Source organism: Manis pentadactyla, chromosome 9 (genome assembly GCF_030020395.1).
Source record: "Manis pentadactyla isolate mManPen7 chromosome 9, mManPen7.hap1, whole genome shotgun sequence".
Classification (NCBI taxonomy): Eukaryota; Metazoa; Chordata; class Mammalia; order Pholidota; family Manidae; genus Manis; species Manis pentadactyla.
This window is the reverse complement of record NC_080027.1, coordinates 67,480,465-67,508,036: the sequence shown is the minus strand read 5'-3', so window position 1 is coordinate 67,508,036 and position 27,572 is coordinate 67,480,465. Positions and strand designations below refer to the sequence as shown.

Sequence of the window (27,572 nt, the reverse complement as noted above, 5' to 3'; positions counted from 1 at the left end):
CTGGGTAGGTGGTCCTGGCTATCTAGTATGAGCATGCGATTATCTTCCTTCCATTTGTCTTTGAGTTTCATTTAGTTAGAACCATTCCTTCCCACAAATCTTAAGGGCAAACAATACGAACATCTTTATGGTTTGCAGTCCACCATGCTGTTTTTTCCTTTCTGCCTGTGTTTATCCTACCCTCTTTTCTTGGCATGCTAAATCCTGGCCCTGATGGCCTTCTTTGCTTGAAGAACTATGAATCATTTTTTTAAATGAGCTTGGAAATCATCTGATGCATCAGCCTGGGTTTGATACTTGGTTTAAATGCTCCTAGAATCCTTTGTTCCTATTCCACCTAGGCACTAACCCCCCTTTGTGGCATATTCACCTTTTTATCTCCAATATCTGTCACAATTCCTGAAACTAAATCTGAGCTTGATAATTTCTGAAGAATAAATAATACAAAAGGAATGACAGGCACAGTCCTCATTGCATGTCTTTTAATTCAGTACATACATTGCAATATTCATAATTCAAGGATGGGTTGGATTAAGAGGAATGCAGAGCACTAAGTATTCTACAACTGAGTCTTAAAAAAAAATAACCAAATGACAAAAAGGTAAGCTTTGGAATTTGGGGAGATACCAGGCCCTAAAATGAGCCCTCTGCTGCCCCTAAGTCACTGTGGATTGTAACTTCAGAAGTCATGGAATTAGTGACATGTGCTGCTGTCCTCCACAGACCTGCAATTGCTGACACCTGGTATTCAGTCTCCTACCTTTACTACAGTGCAGTAGGCTGCCTAGGGTGCATGGCTGCAGGAATAATCATCAGCTTCATAACAGGTTGGTTCCTTCCTTTCTTTGGGGCCAAGGAAGATATGGCTCATCTCATGCACTGGTGGACTAGGGGGTTGCCTTACTGGTATGATTCAGGGTCCATCATAGAAAGCCCTTCTTCCCAGACAGGTATGTCTACTCTCTCCAAGCTGACTGCAAAAGCATCCCCCTGATTTTATATATATAGCATATTTTTTAAAATATTCCCCATATGTTGTGGGAAAAAAAAGATTTTTTGACACATAGGCCCTGGAGGCCCAAGTGTGAAAAATCCTTTGTAATATGACAATCAGTAAGGAAGGTTAACTATGTGGATCTTTTCCCCTTCATCTCAGGAAAAGACTGGAGTTTCCCCTAAACTACCTCACCAGCCTTCAGCAACCTACTCGACAGAGATCCTTTTCCAAAATCACCCAAAGTTATAATATAACTAGTGGCATTTCCTCTTTAAGCCTTAACCTCTTTTTTCCATTCATCATAGGAAATGGTTTTATCCCCTTTGACCTTCTCTTTTTTCACAAAATATGCCCTCTTAGTCCAATAATCTCTGTTGACAAACCTGGTTTCAATCAGGAGAGGTTGATGTCCACTGATGCCTGATCTCCAAGGTTTTCTTTAGTAAAGAGACTATCACACCTTGTTTGGGGGCATACAGAGCTTCTAATTTGAATTCCATTTTCATTTTTAACCTTCTTTCCCATAAGAACTACAGGTTAAACTTTGACTTCTCACTGTCCACTACCTCCTAAAGGCAATTTGTGTCCAGAAGGGAACCAAGTCTAAATCTATTTGAAGCAAAGAACTCTTTCATATCAGCAAGGCTCAGCTTCCGCCTACATACAGATCGACATTATTTATTGGAGTGTTTGATACTTTTGTGGTCCTTTAAGAGACAAACGTCTTCCCTGTTTGAAACCTTGGGCATGGTTTGGTTCAGGATTAAATTCTTACTCAGAGTTGCCTTTGGGTAGAAGTTTGAGGTTATGTGACTCTTCCTCTACCACCCACACAAGGCAAGTGGAGGCTTTAAGATCATACATGTTTATAGGATTTAAGATCATGTATGTTTAATTTGCTTCATCATTTACTAAACCTTAGAAAAGTTTATTATTTCCTCATTTAAGAAATGAGAATAACAATACCTATTTTACGGGGATTAGATATGATCTATGTAAAATATGCCTAGTACATAGAGACACTTACTAATCGATAAATATTATCATTAATAGTAGTAGAATTCTCTTTGGTTGAACGTCTTTTGTCAGAGTGATATAATGCCAAAGAATAGATCATTTAAACCTCAATTTGGAATTTTAGAAATCTACTGAAAAAATTTTTGAGAAAAAACTTGTGGACAGGCACAGTGTCTGGTTTATAGGATGACTGTGATCAATGTGTATAAACACTACTCCTCTACTCCACCTAGGAAGCTTTAGGCTTAACTGGTGAACAAATTAATGGCTGTCATTGAATGAGAGTAGGTATTTGTTAACAGTTATCATGATACAAAAATTTGCGAAGGTTCTGGGAGGGGGGCAATTGTCAGTCTTTAAATCTTGATTTGAATATCAATGTGACTCTTATTCCACAGCAGAATTGAAAGGAATGGGGTACTGAACAGGTATGTTTTAATGATAGGGAAGGTGGTGTCAGGAAATTCCAGAATAGTTACAGGGAACAGGAGGGTATTGCTTGCTCAACATGCTGGGGTGGAAGGAAGAAGGAACAATGGAAATAATCTTTCTAATTTTACAAATATTGACTGAGGACTTCTAAATATATCTGCTTTGATGGAAAACCAGAAGCTTTCTTAAAGGAACAATAATATGATTCCTACTGTCCCCTCTGCTGGCATACAAAGAGTACTAGTAGAATTTTCCGTAATCATTATTTAGAAGTAAATATGGTGTCTCTGCTTAACTCTATAGCTGTGAGCTTGCCTGACTTAGTGGTTTGTATGTTCAAAACTAATTCACCCACTTTCAACAGTTACCAACTTCTGTCCACAGAAGAGCAGTTATCAATCTAATAGCAGTTACTAGTCAGACCAGTTTCCACCCTTACACTTAGAAGTGACCTACTTCAAGCTGGCAACATGTAAATCCTTAAGGAAGTCCTGGAAGCATGCAACCACCTAATCCATCTGTCCTTTCGTTAACAGGTCATCAAAGAGGCAAAGATATTCAACCACTTCTAATTAGACCAGTTTGCAATTTATTTTGCTTTTGGTCTAAGAAATACAAAAGACTGTGCTGGTGTGGAGTTCAGCATGAAAATGGGACAGAGCAGGTGAGCCCATGTTCAAGCTTCTGAAAAATGTGCACTGGCTCAAGGGAATCCTTTTTTCTCATTTAAATCATCTACAAGGGTGGGTGGAGGGCAGAAAGGTAGTGAATGTTACAATCTGAAAGAACCTGGGTTCCGACTTGAGTTAGTTCAGGTCATTAGCTTTTCAGTATGTAACTATGTTGATTGGTAAATGTACCTTTGGTCTGAATTGTTGGCATTGCAAGTGATCAATTTCCAAAATTCATTTAACCCCTGTGTGGGTGAATTCTAGGAGAAATATAAGAATAAGTAATAGAAAAACAAAAAAATAAGGGGCTTAGTCTAGTATCATGGTGTAAAAGCACAGGCTTTAGAGTTCAGATTAAACCCTGTGTTTAATCCCGGTTCTCTGTTTTACTTTCCTTGGGTAATTTATTTAACCTCCCTGAACTTCAGCTTTTATCTCAGAGCTGGGGGCAGATCATCATGCAGTGTGACTTGGATGCAAATATCTTTAGTTCCACAGAAGGTAAATAAAAATAAGACTGATTGGAGGAAACTTCTTGGGTAGAGAAGCAGCAGGACGCACACATCCCCCAGATCTCCTTTTTCCACTGACAGCATGTTTAGGCCAGGCAGATCTGGAGTCACCATCCAGGTACTACTACAGTCACGTCAGCCAAACACCACGGGAAGAGCCAAACCGAACTTGCTTACCTGGTACAGTGGGGCAGGGGGCACTCCAGGGGAAGCAGGGAATGTCACCCTAACAAGAGGGAAGATGGACGTGTCTTTTGTAAGGTCTGGGTTCCTGCTGAAAGATTCTGAAAATTGTCTACGGGTGGAGGGGAATGAAGACAAAGCTGTCTGGGCAGCACTGGTGAGGGAGCAACACCTCTCAGAGGTCCTCTGACATTTGACAACTCCAGGACCTCAGGAGAAGTGGTATTTCCTGTTAAGTTTGTAGCTGGTCTTATCTGTGTCTGGCCTCTCAGCCTGATTAAGGGCAGGAGCGTATTTTCCTTCTTGTTTTTTTAGGGCTGATTGTCATTGTTTCAGTGAAGCTATCCCACCCCTGTAGTACTCTAGAGGTGGGACCCACACCACATCACCTGGGCTGTCTATTGTTCTCCTTCCCAAACACCACGATACCATGAATATGAAGGAAAACTGAGTTTAATAGTGATGCAGTAAGGGGAGCACTCTCTTGGCAGGGGCTCAGAATGGGGAGGCATTTCTATTGCTGAGAAGGCAGTGTACTGTTTGAATAAATGGATCTGGAGGAAGCTCAAAAAAAAGGAAACAATCAAGTTATTTGCTACTTAACACTTCTCTTCCTGGACCAGAATTTTCTGGAATAAATGATAAATCCTGTTGATGCAGGCAGCTCTGTTCTCAAGGCTGAATTGAGAGTGGGAGGAAGCACGGAGTATGTCACTCTTAAGCTCCTTTGCAAAGACTAACACTGGGCAGCCTTCCGGGGAGACTGCCTACAGGGTCCCCGACTAGGATGAGGAGGCTGTGCTGCTGACAGGTCTATCCCTTCTCAGGAGGTACTGCTAGTACCTCACAGGACTGCTGTGCTCAGTGGAAGACAGATGCATTTCTTCACACAAGATATATTGCAAATGCCACCAAATTGCCCTTTCTGTTTTTATTAGCATTAGAAATAGTGCCTATGTGTATGGAGTCATCAAAGTTACCAAGTAGGAAGTATGTTGGGTCAGAGTTCTTTGTGCTGCTTTTGTGTTTACCTATCACTTTTCAAGGGGGAAGGCCTAAGCAAGATTCCCTGGGTGTGATGTGGACTACATCAAGACTAGCCCACTAATAGGGGTCTTTCCATTTTCCTCAGGAAAACCTTGAGAATGGCAGTACCTGGAAACAAGGAGCCGAGTCTGCCTTACAGAATGGACTCAGGCGAGAGAGCCTGGTCCCTGTTCCAGGCTATGACTCCAAGGACAAGAGCTCCAACAATACGGCGGTGGAGAAGATCACCCATTTCTAAGGCCATCCGGACACACATGCACGCACCCCACCCCCACCCAAAACACACCCACATACACAGATACACACAGTCCACATCTTGTCTGCTGGTTAATAGACTTTGTGTAGTTGCCCCTGATAGAAAATAGGAATGTCTAATGTCTATTTATACTTATTTATAACTACAAATAAAATGCCTGTGCCACAGGATAGTTCCAGAATGTTCTTTGGAAGGCCCCAAAGATATTTTCAGATAAGAAAATTATAGCCAAGCCTGAAATATCCTGGTGACTTCCTTCTTGAATAAATTAGGATTGTATTTCTTCATAGGGCAAGGAATCAGCCTCTTTGCTTTCTGTCATATTAAACTTCAGTTTTAAGGTCTTTTTTGGCAGTTGTTAAACCAGCAGATATCTTGGAGTTTATAGGCAGAATGAAGAAGGGGATATGTAGATTAACTGCTTTTCTCTCACTACTGATAAAACAAATGAATGACATCCACCCCACCCCAAATATGTAGACACATTTCACAGCAGTCCATCCTGAGCTGCAGCTGAACACTTAAATGCTGTAACACCCCAAGGCCTGCCTCCACACACACCTTCAAATTCTCTTCCTGTCCTTTCTGCTACCATAACTGTCCTGACCCAGCCTTCAAAATAATTCTAGTTAGCACAGCAGGAGAGATTTATATGTCTAGTTAGTGGCAGCAATCATAACGAAACCCTCTGCTCCCTTTGTGCTCTCAGTGTAGTATTTCTTCCTCCTTTTATCATCTTACTGAAAAATTGGCTTTGTGCTCAACAAGGTCTTTCTCCAGGGCTGAGTAAAGAGGAAAAGCTTTTGAGGATAACACTATGTAAAAGAGCCTTGCAAATAGCTTACCAGCCCACGGGAAATTTCTTTAGCCATAGGTTCTTCTTTGGTGCAAAATACCTTGTCCATAGGATTTGTACTCAAGCTTATTCAGCTCATCTATGCCAACTCAATGCATTCCATCAGGCTAAGGCAATAGAAGTAAAGATTTTAATAGTTGAATTCAAGAAAATAACTTTTAAAGTTCTGGAGTAACAGGGAACTATAAATAAAAAGGTAGGTTAACAAACCAGGAGGCAGCGAAAGCATTTTGAAAGATACAAAAGCATAAGAAATGAAAAAGAACCAGTGTCATGGGGACTAGATTAGAGGACATACAAGAGGACACAAACCACTGTCTCAGGGTCAGGCATAGTAGGGCCAGTGTCAGGTTTTATTTTGGTGGCCAGGTGAGAACAAGAGGAAAAAAATTATGGAACCAATATTTATTATTCAGGAGAGAAGATAGAAAGAAGAGGATAATCAATAGAGGAATTAAAAAACAACTGGGTTTATAAACCACAGTCCAATGTTTGCCTTCTATTAAGTGAAATTATTCTCCAAATGTTTTACTGGTTAAGGCATTCCTAAAAGCTAGATCTTCAAAAATACATTAGGTGCATGTTGAGCTCTGGGTCAAACCTCGTTGGTTTATATAATATGATAGGGAAGGAAAATAGCAACAATAATCCCAAGGATGAAAATTAGATTAACAGCCCCTTTTACCCTCTCCAAAGGAAGACTTTACTGACAAATAACCCCTTATTAACTTTAAGGAAAAGATCAATCAGCTAGTAGCCCTGTATCCTGTTTTCTCAGCAGACCCTATCTAAGAGATTGTAACCCTGGAGATACAATAAAGGGTGTTCTTGCCACGGTACAACCATGGGCCACAGGCCTCCCAGGATGTCTGCAGTGACCAGTGGACAATAGCGCATCCCAGCCTCCCCAAGCAGGCACTGAGTTGACACCCTCTACCCCCAGGGAGTTAGTGCACAGATGCACACACAGGTGAGCTCTGTGGGCTAAGAACCAGTCAGGCATGGAGCTGCCCTTCCAGACACACCTGGCACTCAGGGCCGTGGGTGAGAGGCTGCTGGGACACACACACATATAGACATGAACGCATATGGTTTGGAATACATTTCAAGATTTTGAACTTCAACTTGGAATTAAATAAAAACAATGTACCATGAAGTTCTTCATTTTACTCACAAATTATCTTACAGATATTTTCACTAGGGGAAATATACTCTCCCCAGAATATTTTTTAGGATGCTTTTCCTTTATTAGTCACTAAACACTTAATGGAGTGTTATTAAAGCAGAAAATGACTTACAACTGGAAATTATTATTATATTATCATAAAAATGGCTCTGTGTTCTCTCGAGCAATGGAACCCCATGGCATCATGAGGCATCATTTCAAGAGCGTTTAGAGGTCAATACAGGGATCCCTCCTAATTGAAAATACCATGCAAAAGTCTAAGGCTTCAGGTAGAGAGCAGATGGAAACTCACAGGAGAGCCATCTTCCACAGTGTACAGAAACCACATGTGTTGTGTAGCAAAGCAGAAGGCAGCTATGTAATGTGCAGAGCACACCTCTCCTAGTCTCATTCCTCCATTCCTCCCTAGAAATGTCACCTCAGAGTTGTGTCAAGGCCACTGGTGCAGTGTAAGTTCTGTCCAGTGCCAAGTTCAATCCAAGCCATGGAAACAGGTTACAGTTGTGGCTGTTTTTGCCTTAGAATGACCAGGGATACCATTAAATTGGGATATGAATGGTAAATTCCTAGGATGGCCTAAAATGTGCCAAACTTCATGCTAACTCTATCTTTTAAACACAATAACAAATATTGGTAAAAATGGAAGGACCTGATATACAGTGACTGTAATGGGGTTTGTGGGGGGACTTGGTGAAGGGGAGAGCCTATAAATGTAATGTTCTTCATGTAATTGTAGATTAATGATAACAAAATTTTAAAAAATATGAAAAGGAAAAAATTAAAAATGGAAGGACCTTAGTGCCTCTTCCGCTCATTCTGAATGAATTAATTTTGATGATTGACATGTTATCTGTCACCATTTAGAGCAAGAAGTAGAGCTTATTAACTGAGATGAGGGATTGGACTTGAGCTGGTTAGGTTCAGACCTAAATTCTGACACAAATTATCTGGGTAATATTGGGCAAGTCTTTTTAATCTTTATTCTCAAATTAAAAGGAGGAAATATTATCCCTAATTAATAGGGTTGCTGTGAGGATTTACTGAGGGGACTCATTTAAAGTAGTTAGTATGGTGACTGGCCTGAATGGAACGTTCAAAACTTTTCAATTCTGAAGTATAATGAACAAAATGGTATCTTTTACAGTATTCATTTGAAGTTAAATTGGTTCACTGATTCTCTTTAGGATTTTCAAGATACTGGCTTAGTACATGTATTACTGAAGTAGTTTCAGAATTAGAAATAAAGTAAACAGAAGGCATAAATTAAGTCATGCCATACATTTCCAAACAGTAGCTTTTTAATGCTGAGTTTAAATAAAATATGACTTTCCTAGAGTAACTTTGCTAAAGGTGATTAACTCTTGAAAAAGGAAAAAAAAATTGTTATAAAGAATTATAATTTTATTACTGAAAAATGCAATATCCATATCTATGACTTGCTAAGTATTACATTTGTACTTGTAAACCTTGATAGTTAAAACAGTATCCCAACCCAACTTTATGACTCAAGGCACAGTTAAAAGCAACTGTGATTCTCTAGAAAGCAACAGTAAAGGAGCAGCTTTTCCCTTTGTTTAATTCAAAGAATATATCTTGAATATAATTTCATTATTTTGTGAATTTTATGGGGTTGTACCATTTTACTCTAAATAGAAAAAGAAATAAGTCATAGATGGGGGGCTGCAAACAGTATTTCAAAGAGAATGTTATTGGAATATTTTTATGGTATTACAATCTTAATCAAACATTACAAAGATAAATAAATAGAAAAAATACAGGACTCTCCCTGTAATTGTTCTCTTAGAAAAAAATTGTTTTAAAATATTACAGAAATTTTACCTCTCTCTATATACATTTGTATCTTTAGAAATGTCATGTGTTCAATCTCAACATGCAAGATAGCTAGGTTTACTGTAGTTAAACTCTTTTGTCCAGCATTACTAGCCTTGAAGCATAATCAATTTTCAAATAACTAAAATTTAATAGTTATCAATGACATGTATTAAGATAATACATAATTTTAAACTGACCAAGTGCAACTTACAAATGATAGTAAATAACCTAATGGGTTAGTTTTATTTGAAGTTCTTAGAAAGAGTTAATGCTATTATTTATTCCTCCATTCCAAGTTCCTGACCAAATTAATCTAGATTTGCAAATGCCTAGGTGAATAATGAACTCCCACAAGGCTACTTTTCTAATACTGAACTTGGGTTTGCAATATCAGCTATCCTCAGAAGACAGAATTAAGCTTATAAATATTCAGCTAAGAATTACAACATGGCCTTTACTTGGGGTGTCAAGATATCAGTGACTCCCTCGTTAGACTCTCATGACAAATTAGAAGAATAATCTTACCCTATGATGAAAAAATCTTAGTTGATAGTGATATGTCTATATATCATTAAGAAAATTAAGATGATATTATTATATTTCCAAAAATTTATGCAGCTTTTTTATAGAGCCCTGGAATACTTCTAAATTTAATGTTAACTTAAAATAACTAATTAATTAGGAAACATGCCTATAGAATAAGTATAAATATATAATTAAAATATATAATTATTTCTTTAAAAATAAGTTCAAATTGAAGGTCACTCAAATGATAAATGTGAATATTCTCTGCAGGGTTAGGAATAGGATGAAAAATAGTTTTCTGCCTTAAAATCTTTTATATGAACTTAATAGATTAAGGCAGGTCTATGAAGACCAAATAAACATATGTCAAAATAAGGGTTGACACGTATACGTGATATCTTTTTCAGTGTTTTGAATAATTCCTGTAATATTTGGGCTAGGGATTATGAGACCCACATATGCACACTCAGACATACATGCATATATATACACAGTAGTGACCATCAAGAGGATTTTATGACATATTACAAAGGTTACTATAAATCAAGAAAAGCAGTATATAGTGGTGTTATTTTTTATGGACCTTGATCTCTTTGTCCACAGAATTTCCAGAAACAACAATTCATCGGTTTTCACAAAAATGTTAAAGCTATTGTGTCCACAGGTGTTCAGAACATCCAGTTCCCAAACACAAAACCTGCTCTGAGACATTTAAAAAGCAAAGAATGATTCCATGCAATGTATTGATCTAAGGTCCTAATATAATTGCCATAGATGAAAATAAATGAGCAATCTGAAATTGCTTATCTGTAGCAGTGTAATATAAGTAGAATTTGTAAAGAACTGAACAATCAGACATTGTTATGGACTGATCTGGAATATACATTAAAAAGGTTTATGTACCTTTATTGTTTACTATTTTTAAGAATGCAGACCTAAAGATACTACCTTAAAAACTGATTCAGTCTCTTGCAACAGAGCAAAGTTTGCTTAAATTGGCTTTAACATTTCTTATGAGAGTTTGGAATGAATGTTTAATGATTAAAAATACACAATATATGTTTTTATGATTTTCAGATGAACTGTAAAATGTAGAAAGAAAAAAAGTTGAATATATTATCAGCTGGCTAAATATACGGTTGCAACATACCTTTTCCTATTGACAATGAAAATGGTTGTAAAAATCCACGTCTTTTCTGATCTTCCCCTAATTCCCTCTTTGGCTGTAGGATTCTAATTGTTCTTTCCTGCTTGAAAAATACATTAAAGAGGCCAATAGGAAGATAAAATTGCATACATTCTTAAGTGCCGTTTCATCTTTAGTATTGAAAATTTGAGACGTTTCTTCTTTGGCTCAAGTTGTCACTGAAATCTAAGGTTAATAGAGTTAAAATAGATAAGGGAAAAAGAGAAACAAGAAAAAGTCATTCATTTCTGCTAAATGTTAAAAAGTGAACTAAATTGTAGCTGTTTTTCGGTCAGAAAGAAGGCAAGGTGTGTGCACAGCAGATATTGAAATAGTATATGAAAAACAGACATCTTTGCTTCTGTAGGAAAGTAAGTCCCCTCCACTATCCCCCCCAAATTGCTTCCATAATTATCTTTGCCATCAGAGTTTTCTAGCTATTCAACCCTCCTCCTCACATTTAGAGAAAAACGTCAAAAAAAAAAATACTGGTTCAAAATGAGTTGGAAAAATCTGCTCATACTACTGGTTAGAAATGATAAAAAATTAGGCCTAAAGTGTTCACCTGGTAGTGTTGAGTGGCATAGACACTGACAAAATAAGTATAAAGGTTTTGAGACAGCGCGAAAGCCACATGGGGCTAGCCATCCACATGATAAGTATTTGTGTGGGGAGTATCTGAATAGGTCTCATTAAATTTTATTTTTCAACTGACAATTTAGGAAATTTTTGCTTTCTGAAAAGCAGGGAGCAGAGACACTGCTTTTCCACAGAGAGGGGGAGAATTGAAATGAAAATAAATATTCTGAGGAAGTCCACATAGGTATATGATGGGGAATCTCACCCTCCTCCTGCAGAGGGAAAGGGGTAAGGCAGCATCCACATAGCTGTCGAGCGTCCTCAAGACTCCCACTTCTGGCCAGTTGTACCTGGAGCAAGAAACTTTACCTATGGAGAACTGTGCTGGTGCACATGTTGTCATAAAGCAGTGAGACTGGATGTGCAGGCTTCTTCTCCCTAAGAGGAGGCTTTGATGGTACAAAAATTGCTATTGGTCCCAAATATGAGTCTCTCCTCTACCAACCTGTCTGCTTTCATTTTGCTTTCCTGGAAAAAAATGCCTTAATGGGGCTGGGATGCAGGGGCTATCATATTTGTGTTCTCTAGGAAGAAAATCATCGAATGTGATCATGGATGTGTTTTCCAGATGCATCCAGATGGCAAGTTCAATTGGAGGTAACTTACCACTATTAGAAATACTTAAATCCTAACTAGCAAGACTCTAGGCTGATAAGTAATTCAAGCTAAAGCCCAATCTTACGTTTGGACTGTGTGTTGTTGACACATTTCATTTTTGAATAGAAGTGACTGAGGGAAATGCTCACCTTTCCATCAGAAACTGTGCCTTTCAAGCCATTCCTGAAAGATTCTCTTCTAAGCTACTGAGAACATCTGAAAGGAGGTAAGATGTTGACTGATTTCTTGGATAAAAACTACAGCTATTCCCAAAGCCTGTTATAATGCTGTGACTTGTGGGAAATGGAGTGGAAATAGTAGGTCTGAGTGGGGCAGATCTCATGAGAGACTTGCTGGTTTTTATGCAAAAAAGCATGCCTAGCAATGTGTGAATGTACACACATGCACACACATGCATGTACACACACACATACACACCCACCACACCCTGGGCCTCAGTTTCTCTGCCCCAACTGATAGACTAATCAATTCATCCATATCAGTTAGGCAACTCTTCAGGAACCTGGATTTTCAATTTTGACCATCAGAAAAAAATGCACAATTTGGTAATCTCTTGTTGACAGCTAGTCAGAGAGTACTCCTACATGTCCTCCTTTTCCTGGTATGATCTGTAGCTATGCTAAAATTCCTGTCTTAAGGAGATTTGGTGGCGATTGGTAGTCAGCCCAAATGTTAAAAAAAGAAAATGCTTCTGCGTGATAGAAGCATTATCACCCTCACAAGAACTAATTAAGCGTCCTCTCCCATCTGTTTGTAGCACAAAGCATTATTAGCATCAGTATGATACTCCATTTGCACCTTTCATGTGCAAATACCTTGATGATGACAACTAATTTACCAGAAGACAGTGAAAACTTTACTGAGTGGGAGAAGGGCTTGCAAGAATAGGAAAGTATGGCCTTGTAGACCTAACGAATGAGCAATCCCCTCTCCCCATACAGACTCAACAAATACCAACTTAATATTTTAAAAACAGGCAGGATGAAATTTAATGTGCAAATTATAGGAAAAATACCATTTCACATGATAATTGATTGAGTGAAAAAGGTTTCTTTTCATTCCATTCTACATAGATTGTGCTAGAATCACTTTGGAAGAATGTGCAGCGCTTGTAAGTTGTGTCTCCATGCAGTCACTGAGCAGCATTTTACAGAAAAGGACTGAACAGGCTCAGACAATTGCAAACTATTTCAGATATGACCTAGAGCAGTTTTCCACATGGTGTATTGTGAAAGTACGTCAGCTTTGAAAAAGTTGTCAAGGCAGACTGCATGCACATATGTAATAGTTATTTGCTTAAAAAGATAACAGTTTAGAATATGAAAATATAGAAGCAGCATTCATGTAATACAGAATTCCTGAGAAGAGTGTGCTATATAAATGTTTGAGAAATAATTTTTATCCATAGGAAAACCATGATAGAAAACATTTCCCTCAACTAAAGCAGAGTGATCTAAAATTCACACACTGTGAGGGACTATCAATATTTTGCTGTCAACAAAGATAAAGGCATAGCTAGATTTTACTGCACTGTTTCACAAAAGGAAAACACCAGCTACGTTTTTCGTTGTTTCTCTATTTTTCCATCATTTTCAAAATTTATCAGTTAGGGCATTTTTCTAAATCAGCATATTATAATTTTTTTAGTAAAAAAACTTTCTCTTCATATTTTTCTCTCTAGGCAATCTGTATGATTTTAAACCCCAATGGTGATTATATAAAAATAACTCAGAAAGAGAATAATTCTCCAGGGCACAGCTATCAATACTATTTTCTCTACTGTAAGACAAATGTCCCTAATTTCAAAAAGACATGAATGTCAGGTTCAGTTACATCTTCAATAAGCATAGAGAGGACTTATTCTTAGGCATTTGTATACCTTTAACTAACAAAGAAAAGGAAATGCAAATGATACAAAAATGGAGGAGTATAAAACTCCTTCATGGAGTCAGTGGAATTACTTGCTATGAATAAGCAGGTGGCAGAAACAGAGACTCTCTAGAATCTGACTAGGAGTCTCATGCAGCAAAGGGAGTCTCATGCTCAGTCTCAGAGTAAGGAGTTTGTGGTCCTTCCCCTTGCTCAACGTCAGAGGGCAAATAAGGATATTTTTACCCATCATCCAACCAATAACTATAACCTATCAGCTTTTCCCTGGAGGGAAAGAAGGGAAAGTAAAACAAAACAAAACAAAACATTTTTAGTGTTAGAATTTAAAAAAGTAGATTTTTAGTAAGCAAAGCTATAATTTTCCTACTAGAGAAACCGTAAGCATTTATACAAAGTGCCTTTATTTCCATTGTTTTTTATCTGGTTTTTATAAATTTTGTTAGTAACTCTGCTTTGTTTAATTGGACAAATATTAAATGGACAAATAATAATCATTGTGTGTGTGTGTGTGTGTGTGTGTGTGTATGAAAGGAAGGGATTCCCTATGCCATTCCCAGGGGAGTAAAACTGAGATAGCTGTGATTGTTTTGCAAGAAAAAGTGTCACAATTTCTACCACACATACCCTTAATCCAACTCTTCTCCTTCTTGCCATCATGCCCCTGTAGCTTATGCCTCCACCAGACTGTCTTTAGTTGAATGCCCTGTCATTCCTACTTCATCAGTCTGTGAACGGTCACACTTGGATACAGAGTTGACACTGAAATAGCATCTCCACAACAAAGCAAAATGATGCTTTTCTCAAATAATTTCACTGTTTCTAGAGAGTTTTCAAAAATAAACCAAATCAATCCAAGAAATAACAGAAAACTCCTTTCAGTGATACAAAGCAAATAGATGCAAAATAGTGTGTATGTTTGTGTTACAAATACTAAAATTTATATTCATGCATGTTTTCATTAGTTCACGAGCAAGAGTGCACATTGTTGGAAAAGCATTAAGTACTGCAAAGCATCTGGCTTCTGTTTTCCTGAATCAACACATCACAAAGGCATACTGTGCAACTGGTCTCAGAGCTGCATAAACTGTAACTTGCATTACATATTGTCAAGTTGCAAAGGTACAAGGAAGACCAACATATTTACAGCATTTCAAGTTATTCTGTGAGAGTTGTAATAAATCAGGGAGGGAAAAATTAAATAAACTATAAAATAGTTTTCTGCAGTAAACTATCAGTTATGTTTTAGATGTTATGAGAATAAAGACCCACATCTTATATGTATGTGTCTCTACTGGCATTTTGTGAAGAAAAGGTGGGGGGCGCAGTGCAACCAGTTCTGCCAGTGATGAAACAGATTTTAATGTAGTTAATGCAACAGAATATCATTTTGGTGAATGGTATTCTTTTTTGGAATCTTAAGTTTTTTGGTTTGACCACTAAAGGTCATGTAGAACTCTTTCTGCATAGTCATTATAAAGCAGCATAAATTCCCTGTGGTACAGACCCATATTTCAGTAAGAAATATGGGAAATTCCTATAAACCTGTAAGTTGAAGGGATATGGAATTCTGGCAGCAAAGGCAATAATTGATTTATATAATTTCTTGGTAGTATCTCAACTCAACCTAAGGTTCCAAAGTCAGATTCATATGTGTGTGAAGACCACGTGATACTTAGTCATGCCTGGTTTGTGACAATTTACATGGAAATCTGTCACTAGAAACCTCACCGTGAGCCTTCCTATCACACTGCAACTGATGGAAGGTGGATGTCTCCAAACACAACTCCCTGAGGCTGGTTCTGAGAATTAGATTCTGGTTTCCCGTGATGTCAATCTAACAAGTTTTTAAAGTCATGAATCACTTTCTTCTTCCCTAGAAGAAAGCCTGGATATTCCAAATCCCAGAGATGGGTCTGATGCATTTCCCGGTAGCATAGATGGTCCACAGGTATGCTTTTCTCCCAGGTCCTACCTAGAATTTGAGATTGTAAATCCCACGAATGGTATTGCCCCTATGGAGCAACAGGTATCAACTAAGGCCACTCATGGTGAACAGGATGGCCACTTTTTCTCCGCTCTTGTTGCAAATGTTCTAGTTCAGCCTCATACATCATCTCTTGGACGAGGTATTTCTCCCGCCGTATTCGGTCATATAGGTTCTTTGGTACATCTGGAATCAGGTATGCAATGAATGACTTGATCCCAAAGACAAGATGCTGCAAAGTTAAAGGGGAAAGTACATTTTTCAAAGATTCTGAAATGCTCATTATAAAATAGAACAATCATGAACAATGTTGCATTTGCTTTACAATCAACCATCAAAACTCCGGATATACTACCTAGAATATTAATATTTTAGAATGTTATGTTGGGAATACTACTGTTGCCTTCCATTACATAAGTATTAGGAGGAAACCAAGAATCGTTTCCTCTTTTCATTGCCACATGTTGAATCACTTTATAAACATTGAATGAATCTTAAATTCACATCTATAGAATCCTTACATTTTATGCAATACTATTATGGCATTCGTTGTTATGTACAGGTGAGAAAGCTCATATCCAGGGAAAATTCACGTCCAGTAGATGGTAATACACAGGTTGCAAACCACACAGAATACAACTTGCATGTGTGTGATGCTGGGACTGGATTCAAGCACCAGCACATGCATTTTTCAAAATTTCTACTCTATTAAATTTATATATCGTTTTTAAGAGTTTTAAAATATTTTACTCCTTTTACATAAGTCTTATTTGATAAAAAGACAGGGGGCATTACGATTAGCATGTATAGTGTTGTGGGGGGTTACGGGGAGGGCTGTGCAACACAGAGAAGACAGGTGGTGATTATACAACATCTTGCTACGCTGATGGAAAGTGACTGTAGTGGGGGACTTGGTGAGGGGGGAGCCTGGTAAACATAGTGTTATTCATGTAATTGTAGATTAATGATAGCAAAAATAAAATTAAAAAAAAAAAAAATATATATATATATATATTTGATTTTAAAAATAGATGGACAAAAGTGTTGTATATAGAAAAAGCAGGAAGAAAAATCTAAAGGTAATATGCCTGTGGTCAAAAGTACAGATGTTAATGAGATTGCCTATATCCAACCCTATTCTGAAACTCATTAGTGGTATACCCAATCACCTATGTTCTCTGTGTCTCATCTCTAAAATCATGTTAATAGTACTATCTCTTAAACATTGGTATGAGGATTACATGAGTATGCAAATATGAAGGACTTGAAGGAGTGCTTGGCACAGTATAAACACTGCATAAATATTACCTGTTGTTATTATAAATGCATCCTTTTTCTCTTCCTATGAAGAGAGGTAGATCTTTCAATTTCTCAGAAAAGACAAAAAGTCTGATAATGCTAGAGTTAGGAAGATCTGTGGAAAGAACCCATTTACCGACAGAACTTTGTGACAATAGTTTGTATGGAAAGGAAGAATTCAAGGCCCTTTTAACTGAGGTTGCTGTACGTGTCCTCAGAAATTGCATTGTATAGTAGGTCCTACTAAAGCAGGTCATATTTTCCTATAAAAAAGCAGCTTATCTACCTTTATCTTGTATCTACCTACCACTTCAGCATTTTATTAAAAATAATAATAATACAGAGAGAAATGTGGTATTCACATATAAATCAAGTATAAAAATCAAATGAGTATTCATATTTGAACTGTTTATAGTTCATAATGCATGAGCAAAACCGAAAGTTTCTGTGATGACTGCCCTTGTCCTGTTCACTAAGTAACTTATTCACTATGTAAGAATTTGTTCTCCATGTAAGAACTTGTTTGTTATGCCTCAGAAGATTGGAGACTGACGAAAATTAGGCTTGGGGTGGATTAATGATTGTGCATTGAGCATTGACTCCCCTATACAGAATTTTATTGTTGTTAACAACCATTTGATCAATAAATATGAGAGATGCCCTCACAAACAAACAAACAAACAAAAAGTACACACTTCCAATGGTAAAATAAATAAGTAACCGGGATGTAATGTATAGCATAAGGAATATAGTCAAAATATTGTAACAACTTGGTATGGTGATAGCTGGTACCTAGAATTATCATGTATATAAATGTTGAATCACTATGTTGTACACCTGAAACTAATGTAATGTAATACTGTATGTCAACTACCCTTCAATAAAAAATAATTAACTAAAAAAAAAAATTAGAAAATACTGAGGACAAAGAAAAAAAAAAAGCAGCTTAGAAGTTTCTTTCCTATTTGACATTCACAGAAATATCCAGCAATGTGTCCCAAGACTATAGAAATGAAAATGAAAAACATTTGTTATGATTTAAGTTGGTAAAAAAGAATATGCTGAAGTCCTATACAAAGGCAATAAATGATCCTATAAACTTCAGAGAGAGACTGATATGCAGGGATGATTCAGTATTAAAAAGAAAATTTAATGCCCATTTAATCAAGACACTTTTATAACCAGTAATAAGACAATTTTCTAAAATTTACAGTTTATCTTTAAAAACCTATAGCAAATATTGTACTTGAAGAAAAAAATTCTTAAGAATTTTCATAAAAGTTGGAAACAAGACTAGTCACACCATTGTTATACAACACCATACTGAAAATTCCAGCGACGCAGTCAAATAAGCCAATGAAATGCGGCACAAACTTTGCAAATGTCGTTATTTCCAACTGGTATTATTATTTGAAAAGGCAATCCAACAGCTTTAATAGACAGAATATTAGAACTAGAAAGAGATTTAAGTAAAGAACTATGCTCATCTTAGACCATTAGCATTCTAGTATACCAGCAAAAGTCAATCAAATCATATAATGGAGGATAAGACAGCATTCATAACAGCCATTAAAATATCTACAAAGTTTCAAACCAAAAAGGAACAAATAAGCAAGACAATATTTTAAAACTCTATGAAAGGATATAAGAACTATCTGAATAAATTCCACATTCATTAATGAAACAGCAAAGATTTTGTAAATAACTCAAAATTTGACCTCTACAAATGTAATTTTAAACAAAATCCTTCATTGATATTTGGGAGAACCTGCAAAATGACTTCTAAAATTTATATAAATGATCAATAAGTCAAAATAGCTAAGGTAATTTTTAAAAATAAGAGTAAATGTGATAGGGGGTGGGAAGTTGCTCACTTGACAGACATGAAGATGTACTACAAAGCTACAGCATTTAAATAGTGTAATAGTGACAAAGGAACAGAACACCGAGTAAAGAATATGCCAGTGAATATATAGCACCTTATAATAGCACAGCAGTAATTTAAAAATGAGTGGATAAAAGATTATTTAGTAAAAAACTGTCCAAAATTATTTCACTATATTGAGAAGAAAAATAAGCTTTTCCTTCAGATGCTATGAAACTCCAGGTATCTTAAAGACATGTGAGAGGTAACACTATAAGTTAATGATAAAAAATGTGGTAAAATATGTTTTTGAACTGGATATAAGGAAAATTTCCTAAATAAGCTACATAAAATTAGCACACCATGCAAGGAATAGAATGATGGGCTTGTTTACATCAAGATTAGGGAATTATCTTTTTTTAGGTAAAATTAACATGTTATGGACAAGGAAAAAATATCTGCTGTGTTTACAAATAGTGAAGACTAATATGTAGAATATGTAAAGAAATCTTGAAATTTAGTAACTAATAATCTGGAAACTCAACCAAAAATGGGTCGAGGTTATAGATTTACAAGAAGGGAAATCACAATGACCTACTAGTACTAAAAGTGATGGTCAATGTCATTAGTAATCAGATTAAAACAAACCAAGACAAAAAGGCAAAATATCACCTTACTCTTATTTAACTGCAAAATATTAGAAATTCAAATAATACAAAACTGGCAAAAATCTAAGTGCAATTTGGAGAGCAGTCTGTCAGTATTACATGAAACTGAATATGCATATAAACAATTCCACATGAGTAGAATACCCCTGAAAAACCTTTAAATATGTTTATAAGTAACATATCCAAGATTCTTAATAGATTTATTGAGATGGAACTGTTGTAGTCCTAAGTACCCATCCATAGGGGAATATGGTATTTAAATTCAATGAAATATCACTAGTAGACAACAGAAATTATCTACAGGCTTCATGGATGGATCTCTCTTGAGATCTAAAAAAAATGTAAAATGGTAAAGAGATAAAAATGAGTTATTACATAATACCATGAAGTATTTCATGAAAAAAGAACACTCAAAATAATAATGTATATATATATATATTTAATAAACAAACATATATCCAAATAAACGTGTAGAAAAATTCCTACTGGGGAGGCGGAGCCAACATGGCGGCGTGAATAGGACAGTGGGAATCTCCTCCCAAAAACATATATACTTTTGAAAATACAACAAACACAACTAGCCCTAAAAGAGAGACCAGAAGACGCAGGACAGTGGCCAGACTACAGCTACACCAGCGAGAGCCCAGCGACTGGTGAAAGGGGTAAGATACAAGCCCCGGCCCGGCGGGACCCGAGCGCCCCTCCCCCCAGCTCCCGGCAGGAGAACAATAGGCAGGGTGGGAGGGAGACGGAGCCCAGGACTGCTGAACACCCAGCCCCAGCCATCCGGGCCAGAGTGCAGACACAGTACGTGCACGGGGCCCTGGATGCTAGGGAAACAGGGAGTAAGACCTCTGAGCGGGTGCCGAAGCTGATGCCCCTGTGACAAAGAAAAGCGGGGGCTTTTTGAAAGTCTTAAAGGGACAGGGACTTAACAGCTTGACGGAAACAACCCAGGTCACAGTACAGAAGCTGGAAATTACAGGGAAAACCGAATGCACTAACCCCCTGGGCAACAGCTCTGAGACCCCTCACGGAGGCAAACAGTCAAGCAGCCCCCCCATCCATTACCCCACCGGGCGCTGCGAAAGCAGAGAAGCAGCCTGAGACAAATTCCGCCCACAGAAAGGGAAATTTCTCCCTTCCGGCCAGGCAAGACACAAAGACCCACTCTACACGCAATTACCCAACACAAGCCACTAGGGGTCGCAGTTGTCCCAGTAAAGAAAGGCCAGTAGCAAGTGAAAAGTTTGGCCCTCCCAGCTGACAGTCAATAGAACCTGTCAACATGAAAAGGCAAAAAAATATGATCCAGACAAGACTAACCCAGACAGCTTCGGCATCTGCTATATCTTCCCCTGAGAAGGAATCTGGGGAGATAGATTTAGCCAGTCTTCCTGAAAAAGAATTCAAAACAAAAGTCATAACCATGCTGATGGACTTGCAGAGAAATATGCAAGAACTAAGGAAGGAGAATTCAGAAATAAAACAAGATCTGGAAGGACTTCAAAACAGAATGGACAAGATGCAAGAGACCATTAATGGACTAGAAAACAGAGAACAGGAATGCAGAGAAGCTGATGCAGAGAGAGATAAAAGGATCTCCAGGAATGAAAGAATTTTAAGAGAGCTGAGTGACCAATCGAAAAGGAGCAATATAAGAATTATAGGTATTCCAGAAGAAGTAGAGAGAGAAAAGGGGATAGAAAATGTCTTTGAAGAAATAATTGCTGAAAATTTCCCCAAACTAGGGGAAGAAATGGCCTCTAAGACCACAGAGGTACACAGAACTCCCATGAGAAGGGATCCAAGGAGGGCAACACCAAGACACATAATAATTAAAATGGCAAAGATCAAAGACAAGGACAAAGTATTACAGGCAGCCAGAGAGAAAAAAAAGGTTACCTACAAAGGAAAACCCATCAGGCTATCATCAGACTTCTCAACAGAAACCCTACAGGCCAGAAGAGAATGGCATGATATACTTAATGCAATGAAACAGAAGGGCCTCGAACCAAGACTACTGTATCCAGCACGAATATCATTTAAATATGAAGGAGGGATTAAACAATTCCCAGACAAGCAAAAGTTGAGGGAATTTGCCTCCCACAAACCACCTCTACAGGGCATCCTACAGGGACTGCTCTAGATGGGAGCACTCCTAAAAAGAGCACACAACAAAACACCCAACATATGAAAAAGGGAGGAGGAGGAATAAGAAGGGAGAGAAATAAAGAATCATCAGACTGTGTTTATAATAGCTCAACAAGCGAGTTAAGTTAGACAGTAAGATAGTAAAGAAGCTAACCCTAAACCTTTGGTAACCACAAACTTAAAGCCTGCAATGGCAATAAATTCATACCTTTCAATAATCACCCTAAATGTAAATGGACTGAATGCACCAATCAAAAGACACAGAGTAATAGAATGGATAAAAAAGCAAGATCCATCCATATGCTGCTTACAAGAGACTCACCTCAAACCCAAAGACGCGCACAGACTTAAAGTCAAGGGATGGAAAAAGATATTTCAAGCAAACAACAGAGAGAAGAAAGCAGGTGTTGCAATTCTGGTATCAGACAAAACAGACTTCAAAATAAAGAAAGTAACAAAAGACAAAGAAGGACATTACATAATGATAAAGGGCTCAGTCCATCAAGAGGATATAACCATTATAAATATATATGCACCCAATACAGGAGCACCAACATACCTGAAACAAATATTAATAGAACTAAAGGAGGAAATAGAATGCAATGCATTCATTCTAGGAGACTTCAAAACACCACTCACTCCAAAGGACAGATCCACCAGACAGAAAATAAGTAAGGACACAGAGGCACTGAACAACAAATTAGAACAGATGAACCTAATAGACATCAACAGAACTCTACATCCAAAAGCAACAGGATACACATTCTTCTCAAGTGCACATGACATTCTTCAGAATAGACCACATACTAGGCCACAAAAAGAGCCTCAGTAAATTCCAAAAGATTGAAACCCTACCAACCAACTTTTCAGACCACAAAGGCATTAAACTAGAAATAAACTGTACAAAGAAAGCAAAAAGGCTCACAAAAACAAGGAGGCAAAACAACACGCTCCTAAATAATCAATGGATCAATGACCAAATCAAAATGGAGATCCAGCAATATATGGAAACAAATGACAACAACAACACTAAGCCCCAACTTCTGTGGGACACAGCAAAAGCACTCTTAAGAGGAAAGTATATAGCAATCCAAGCATATTTAAAAAAGGAAGAGCAATCCCAAATGAACGGTCGAATGTCACAACTATCGAAGTTGGAAAAAGAAGAACAAATGAGGCCTAAGGTCAGCAGAAGGAGGAACATAATAAAGATCAGAGAAGAAATAAATAAAATTGAGAAGAATAAAACAAAGCAAAAATCAATGAAACCAAGAGCTGGTTCTTTGAGAAAATAAACAAAATAGATAAGCCTCTAGCCAGACTTATTAAGAGGAAAAGAGAGTCAACACAAATCAACCGTATCAGAAATGAGAAAGGAAAAATCACGACGGACCCCGCAGAAATACAAAGAATTATTAGAGAATACTATGAAAACCTATATGCTAACAAGCTGGGAAACCTAGGAGAAATGGACAACTTCCTAGAAAAATACAACCTTCCAAGATTGACCCAAAAAGAAACAGAAAATCTAAACAGACCAATTACCAGCAACGAAATTGAAGCGGTAATCAAAAAACTACCAAAGAACAAAACCCCAGGGCCAGATGGATTTACCTCAGAATTTTATCAGACATACAGGGAAGACATAATACCCATTCTCCTTAAAGTTTTCCAAGAAATAGAAGAGAAGGGGATACTCCCAAACTCATTCTATGAAGCTAACATCACCCTAATACCAAAACCAGGCAAAGACACCACCAAAAAAGAAAACTACAGACCAATATCCCTGATGAACGTAGACGCAAAAATACTCAACAAAATTTTAGCAAACCGAATTCAAAAATACATCAAAACCATCGTACACCATGACCAAGTGGGATTCATCCCAGGGATGCAAGGATGGCACAACATTCGAAAGTCCATCAATATCATCCACCACATCAACAAAAAGAAAGACAAAAACCACATGATCATCTCCATAGATGCTGAAAAAGCATTTGACAAAGTTCAACATCCATTCATGATAAAAACTCTCAGCAAAATGGGAATAGAGGGCAAGTACCTCAACATAATAAAGGCCATCTATGAAAAACCCACAGCCAACATTATATTGAATAGCGAGAAGCTGAAAGCATTTCCGCTGAGATCAGGAACTAGACAGGGATGCCCACTCTCCCCACTGTTATTTAACATAGTACTGGAGGTCCTGGCCACGGCAATCAGACAAAACAAAATATGCAAGGAATCCAGATTGGCAAAGAAGAAGTCAAACTGTCACTATTTGCAGATGACATGATACTGTACATAAAACACCCTAAAGACTCCACCCAAGAACTACTAGAACTGATATCGGAATACAGCAAAGTTGCAGGATACAAAATCAACACACAGAAATCTGTGGCTTTCCTATACACCAACAATGAACCAACAGAAAGAGAAATCAGGAAAACAACTCCATTCACAATTGCATCAAAAAAAATAAAATAACCAGGAATAAACCTAACCAAAGAAGTGAAAGACTTATATTCTGAAAACTACAAGTCGCTCTTAAAAGAAATTAAAGGGGACATTAACAGATGGAAACGCATCCCATGCTCATAGCTAGGAAGAATTAATATTGTCAAAATGGCCATCCTGCCCAAAGCAATATACAGATTTGATGCAATCCCTATGAAACTACCAGCAACATTCTTCAATGAACTGGAACAAATAATTCAAAAATTCATATGGAACCACCAAAGACCCCGAATAGCCAAAGCAATCCTGAGAAAGAAGGATAAAGTAGGGGGGATCTCACTCCCCAACTTCAAGCTCTATTATAAAGCCATACTAATCAAGACAATTTGGTACTGGCACAAGAACAGAGCCACAGACCAATGGAACAGACTAGACAATCCAGACATTAACCCAGACATATATGGGCAATTAATATTTGACAAAGGAGCCATGGACATACAATGGCGAAATGACAGTCTCTTCAACAGATGGTGCTGGCAAAACTGGACAGCTACATGTAGGAGAATGAAACTGGACCATTGTCTAACCCCATATACAAAAGTAAACTCAAAATGGATCAAAGACCTGAATGTAAGTCACGAAACCATTAAACTCTTGGAAGAAAACATAGGCACAAACCTCTTAGACATAAACATGAGTGACCTCTTCTTGAACATATCTCGCCGGGCAAGGAAAACAACAGCAAAAATGAACAAGTGGGACTATATTAAGCTGAAAAGCTTCTGTACAGCAAAAGACACCATCAATAGAACAAAAAGGAACCCTACAGTATGGGAGAATATATTTGAAAATGACACATCCAATAAAGGCTTGACATCCAGAATATATAAAGAGCTCACACGCCTCAACAAACAAAAAACAAATAACCCAATTAAAAAATGGGCAAAGGAACTGAACAGATGATTCTCCAAAAAAGAAATACAGATGGCCAACAGACACATGAAAAGATGCTCCACATCGCTAATTATCAGAGAAATGCAAATTAAAACTATAATGAGGTATCACCTCACACCAGTAAGGATGGCTGCCATCCAAAAGACAAACAACAACAAATGTTGGCAAGGCTGTGGAGAAAGGGGAACCCTCCTACACTGCTGGTGGGAATGTAAACTTGTTCAACCATTGTGGAAGGCAGTATGGAGGTACATCAAAATGCTCAAAACAGACATTCCATTTGACCCAGGAATTGCACTCCTAGGAATTTACCCTAAGAATGCAGCAATCAAGTATGAGAAAGACCAATGTACCCCTATGTTTATCGCAGCACTATTTACAATAGCCAAGAATTGGAAGCAACCTAAATGTCCATCGATAGATGAATGGATAAAGAAGATGTGGTACATATACACAATGGAATACTACTCAGCCATAAGAAAAGGGCAAATCCAACCATTTGCAGCAACATGGATGGAGCTGGAGGGTATTATGCTCAGTGAAACAAGCCAAGCGGAGAAAGAGAAATACCAAATGATTTCACTCATCTGTGGAATATAAGAACAAAGGAAAAACTGAAGGAACAAAACAGCAACAGAATCACAGAACTCAAGAATGGACTAACAGGTACCAAAGGGAAAGGGACTGGGGAGGATGGGTGGGTAGGGAGGGATAAGTGGGGGCAGTAAAAGAGGGGTATTAAGATTAGCATCCATAGCGGGGTGGGAGAAAGGGGAGGGCTGTACAACACAGAGAAGACAAGTAGTGATTCTACAACAGTTTGCTACGCTGATGGACAGTGACTGTAAAGGAGTATATAGGGGGGACCTGGTATAGGGGAGAGCCTAGTAAACAAAGTATTCGTCATGTAAGTGTAGATTAATGATTAAAAAAAAAAAAAGCAGTTCCTATGTGGTGACCTCTAATGAGTTCTACACAATGACATAAAGGGCATATAAAAGTGTAGGCATAGGGTCTGTTTGTGTTTATACAGAGGATCAAAGCCTAATTTGGCTACCCCGAAAATGAACTAAGATACGATATGAAAAAGAACTTCCAACATCAGCACTCTCGGGAAGACTCATGACAGAAGATGATCAGCAAAAAAAAAAACTCCAACAAAGATCCACGCACTGTCACAGGTGTAGATGCACTCATTCCACCAGTTCCTGGACTTGCCATGGGAATGATGAAGGAGATATCTAAGCTGGCCTGTGCATACAGTAAAACAAAAATTGGACTGGATCTATACTGCTGGAACTCAACCAAGAATTAGGAGAAGTGCAAATTGTAGCACTCCAAAATCTTACAACCACAGACTATTTATCGTTAAAAGAACATATGGGATATGAACAGTCCCCAGGAATGGGTTGTTCTAGTTTATCTGAATTCTCTCAGACTGTTTAAGTTCAGTCGGACAATATCCACCATATCATAGATAAGTTTTCACAAATGCCTAAGGTGCCTAACTGGTTTTCTTGGTTTCACTGGAGATGGCTGGTAATTACAGGTATGCTTTGGTTAGGTAACTATATTCCTATTATGCTAATGTGTGTGCACAATTTAATTAGTAGTTTAAAACCTATCCATGCTGAAGTTACTCTACAAGAAGATATGTCAAAGAAATAATCAATCTTCCCAGGTTTTCTTCTGCCTGCTACTTCTATAGCTTTTCTTCTTCCTACCTAATCACAACCTTTAAGTAGAACTCGTGCCACATGTCGAATTTACCGAGTATCATAATTCTTCCAAGTGGTAAAGACACCTCAAGACAAATGCTGGGCATAGAAGCCACAGGGCATAAATATGCAAAGAAGTAAAAAGCTAACCTTTTGAAACAATAAGGCTTCTCTCTCACTTACCAACTTAACATTTCCCTGTATGGCCCCGGAAGATGACTGGTTAGCCAGAGATGGGTAAGATTCCTCAAGGGAGGAACAACCTAAGACAGGCACAGTCGCAGGGGGCCATCTGGTGAGAAAATGGGGAGCAGCAGAGGTGAGGCTTAGAACCTCCCCCCTCATGTTCTGAGAGAAATCTTCTGCATACATGGATGTTTATTGCCCTTGTCAAGCTCGGATTAACACATAGTCTACAGGCACACACCTGATCATCTACATTTGCTCTCTTACAACACTAAACTCTGTTTTCTACCTTTATCTCGTATCTACCTACCACTTCAGCATTTTATTAAAAATAATAATAATAGAGAAATGTGGTTTCCACATATAAATCAGGTTTAAAAATCAAATGAATATTCATATTTGAACTGACTGTATAGTTCATAATGCATGAACAAAACCGA

The 27,572-nt window shown here is 37.7% G+C and overlaps 2 protein-coding genes across 2 annotated transcripts in view; one reads left to right on the top strand and one right to left on the bottom strand.

The window, feature by feature from the left end:
- The window catches only part of SLC5A12 (solute carrier family 5 member 12), a 53,785-nt gene extending 48,428 nt beyond the window's left edge, over nt 1–5,357 (top strand). Inside the window, exons 13-15 of the mRNA XM_036879083.2 lie at nt 724–827; nt 2,983–3,110; nt 4,945–5,357. Of these exons, the coding sequence (XP_036734978.2) occupies nt 724–827; nt 2,983–3,110; nt 4,945–5,097 (385 nt within the window). The 3' untranslated portion in view covers nt 5,098–5,357. The remainder of the gene's footprint in view (nt 1–723; nt 828–2,982; nt 3,111–4,944) is intronic.
- Nucleotides 5,358–12,905: 7,548 nt separating this feature from the next.
- Nucleotides 12,906–27,572, bottom strand: part of ANO3 (anoctamin 3) — a 286,329-nt gene continuing 271,662 nt past the window's right edge. Inside the window, exon 27 of the mRNA XM_057507518.1 lies at nt 12,906–16,064. Coding sequence (XP_057363501.1) covers nt 15,882–16,064 — 183 coding nt within the window. The 3' untranslated portion in view covers nt 12,906–15,881. The remainder of the gene's footprint in view (nt 16,065–27,572) is intronic.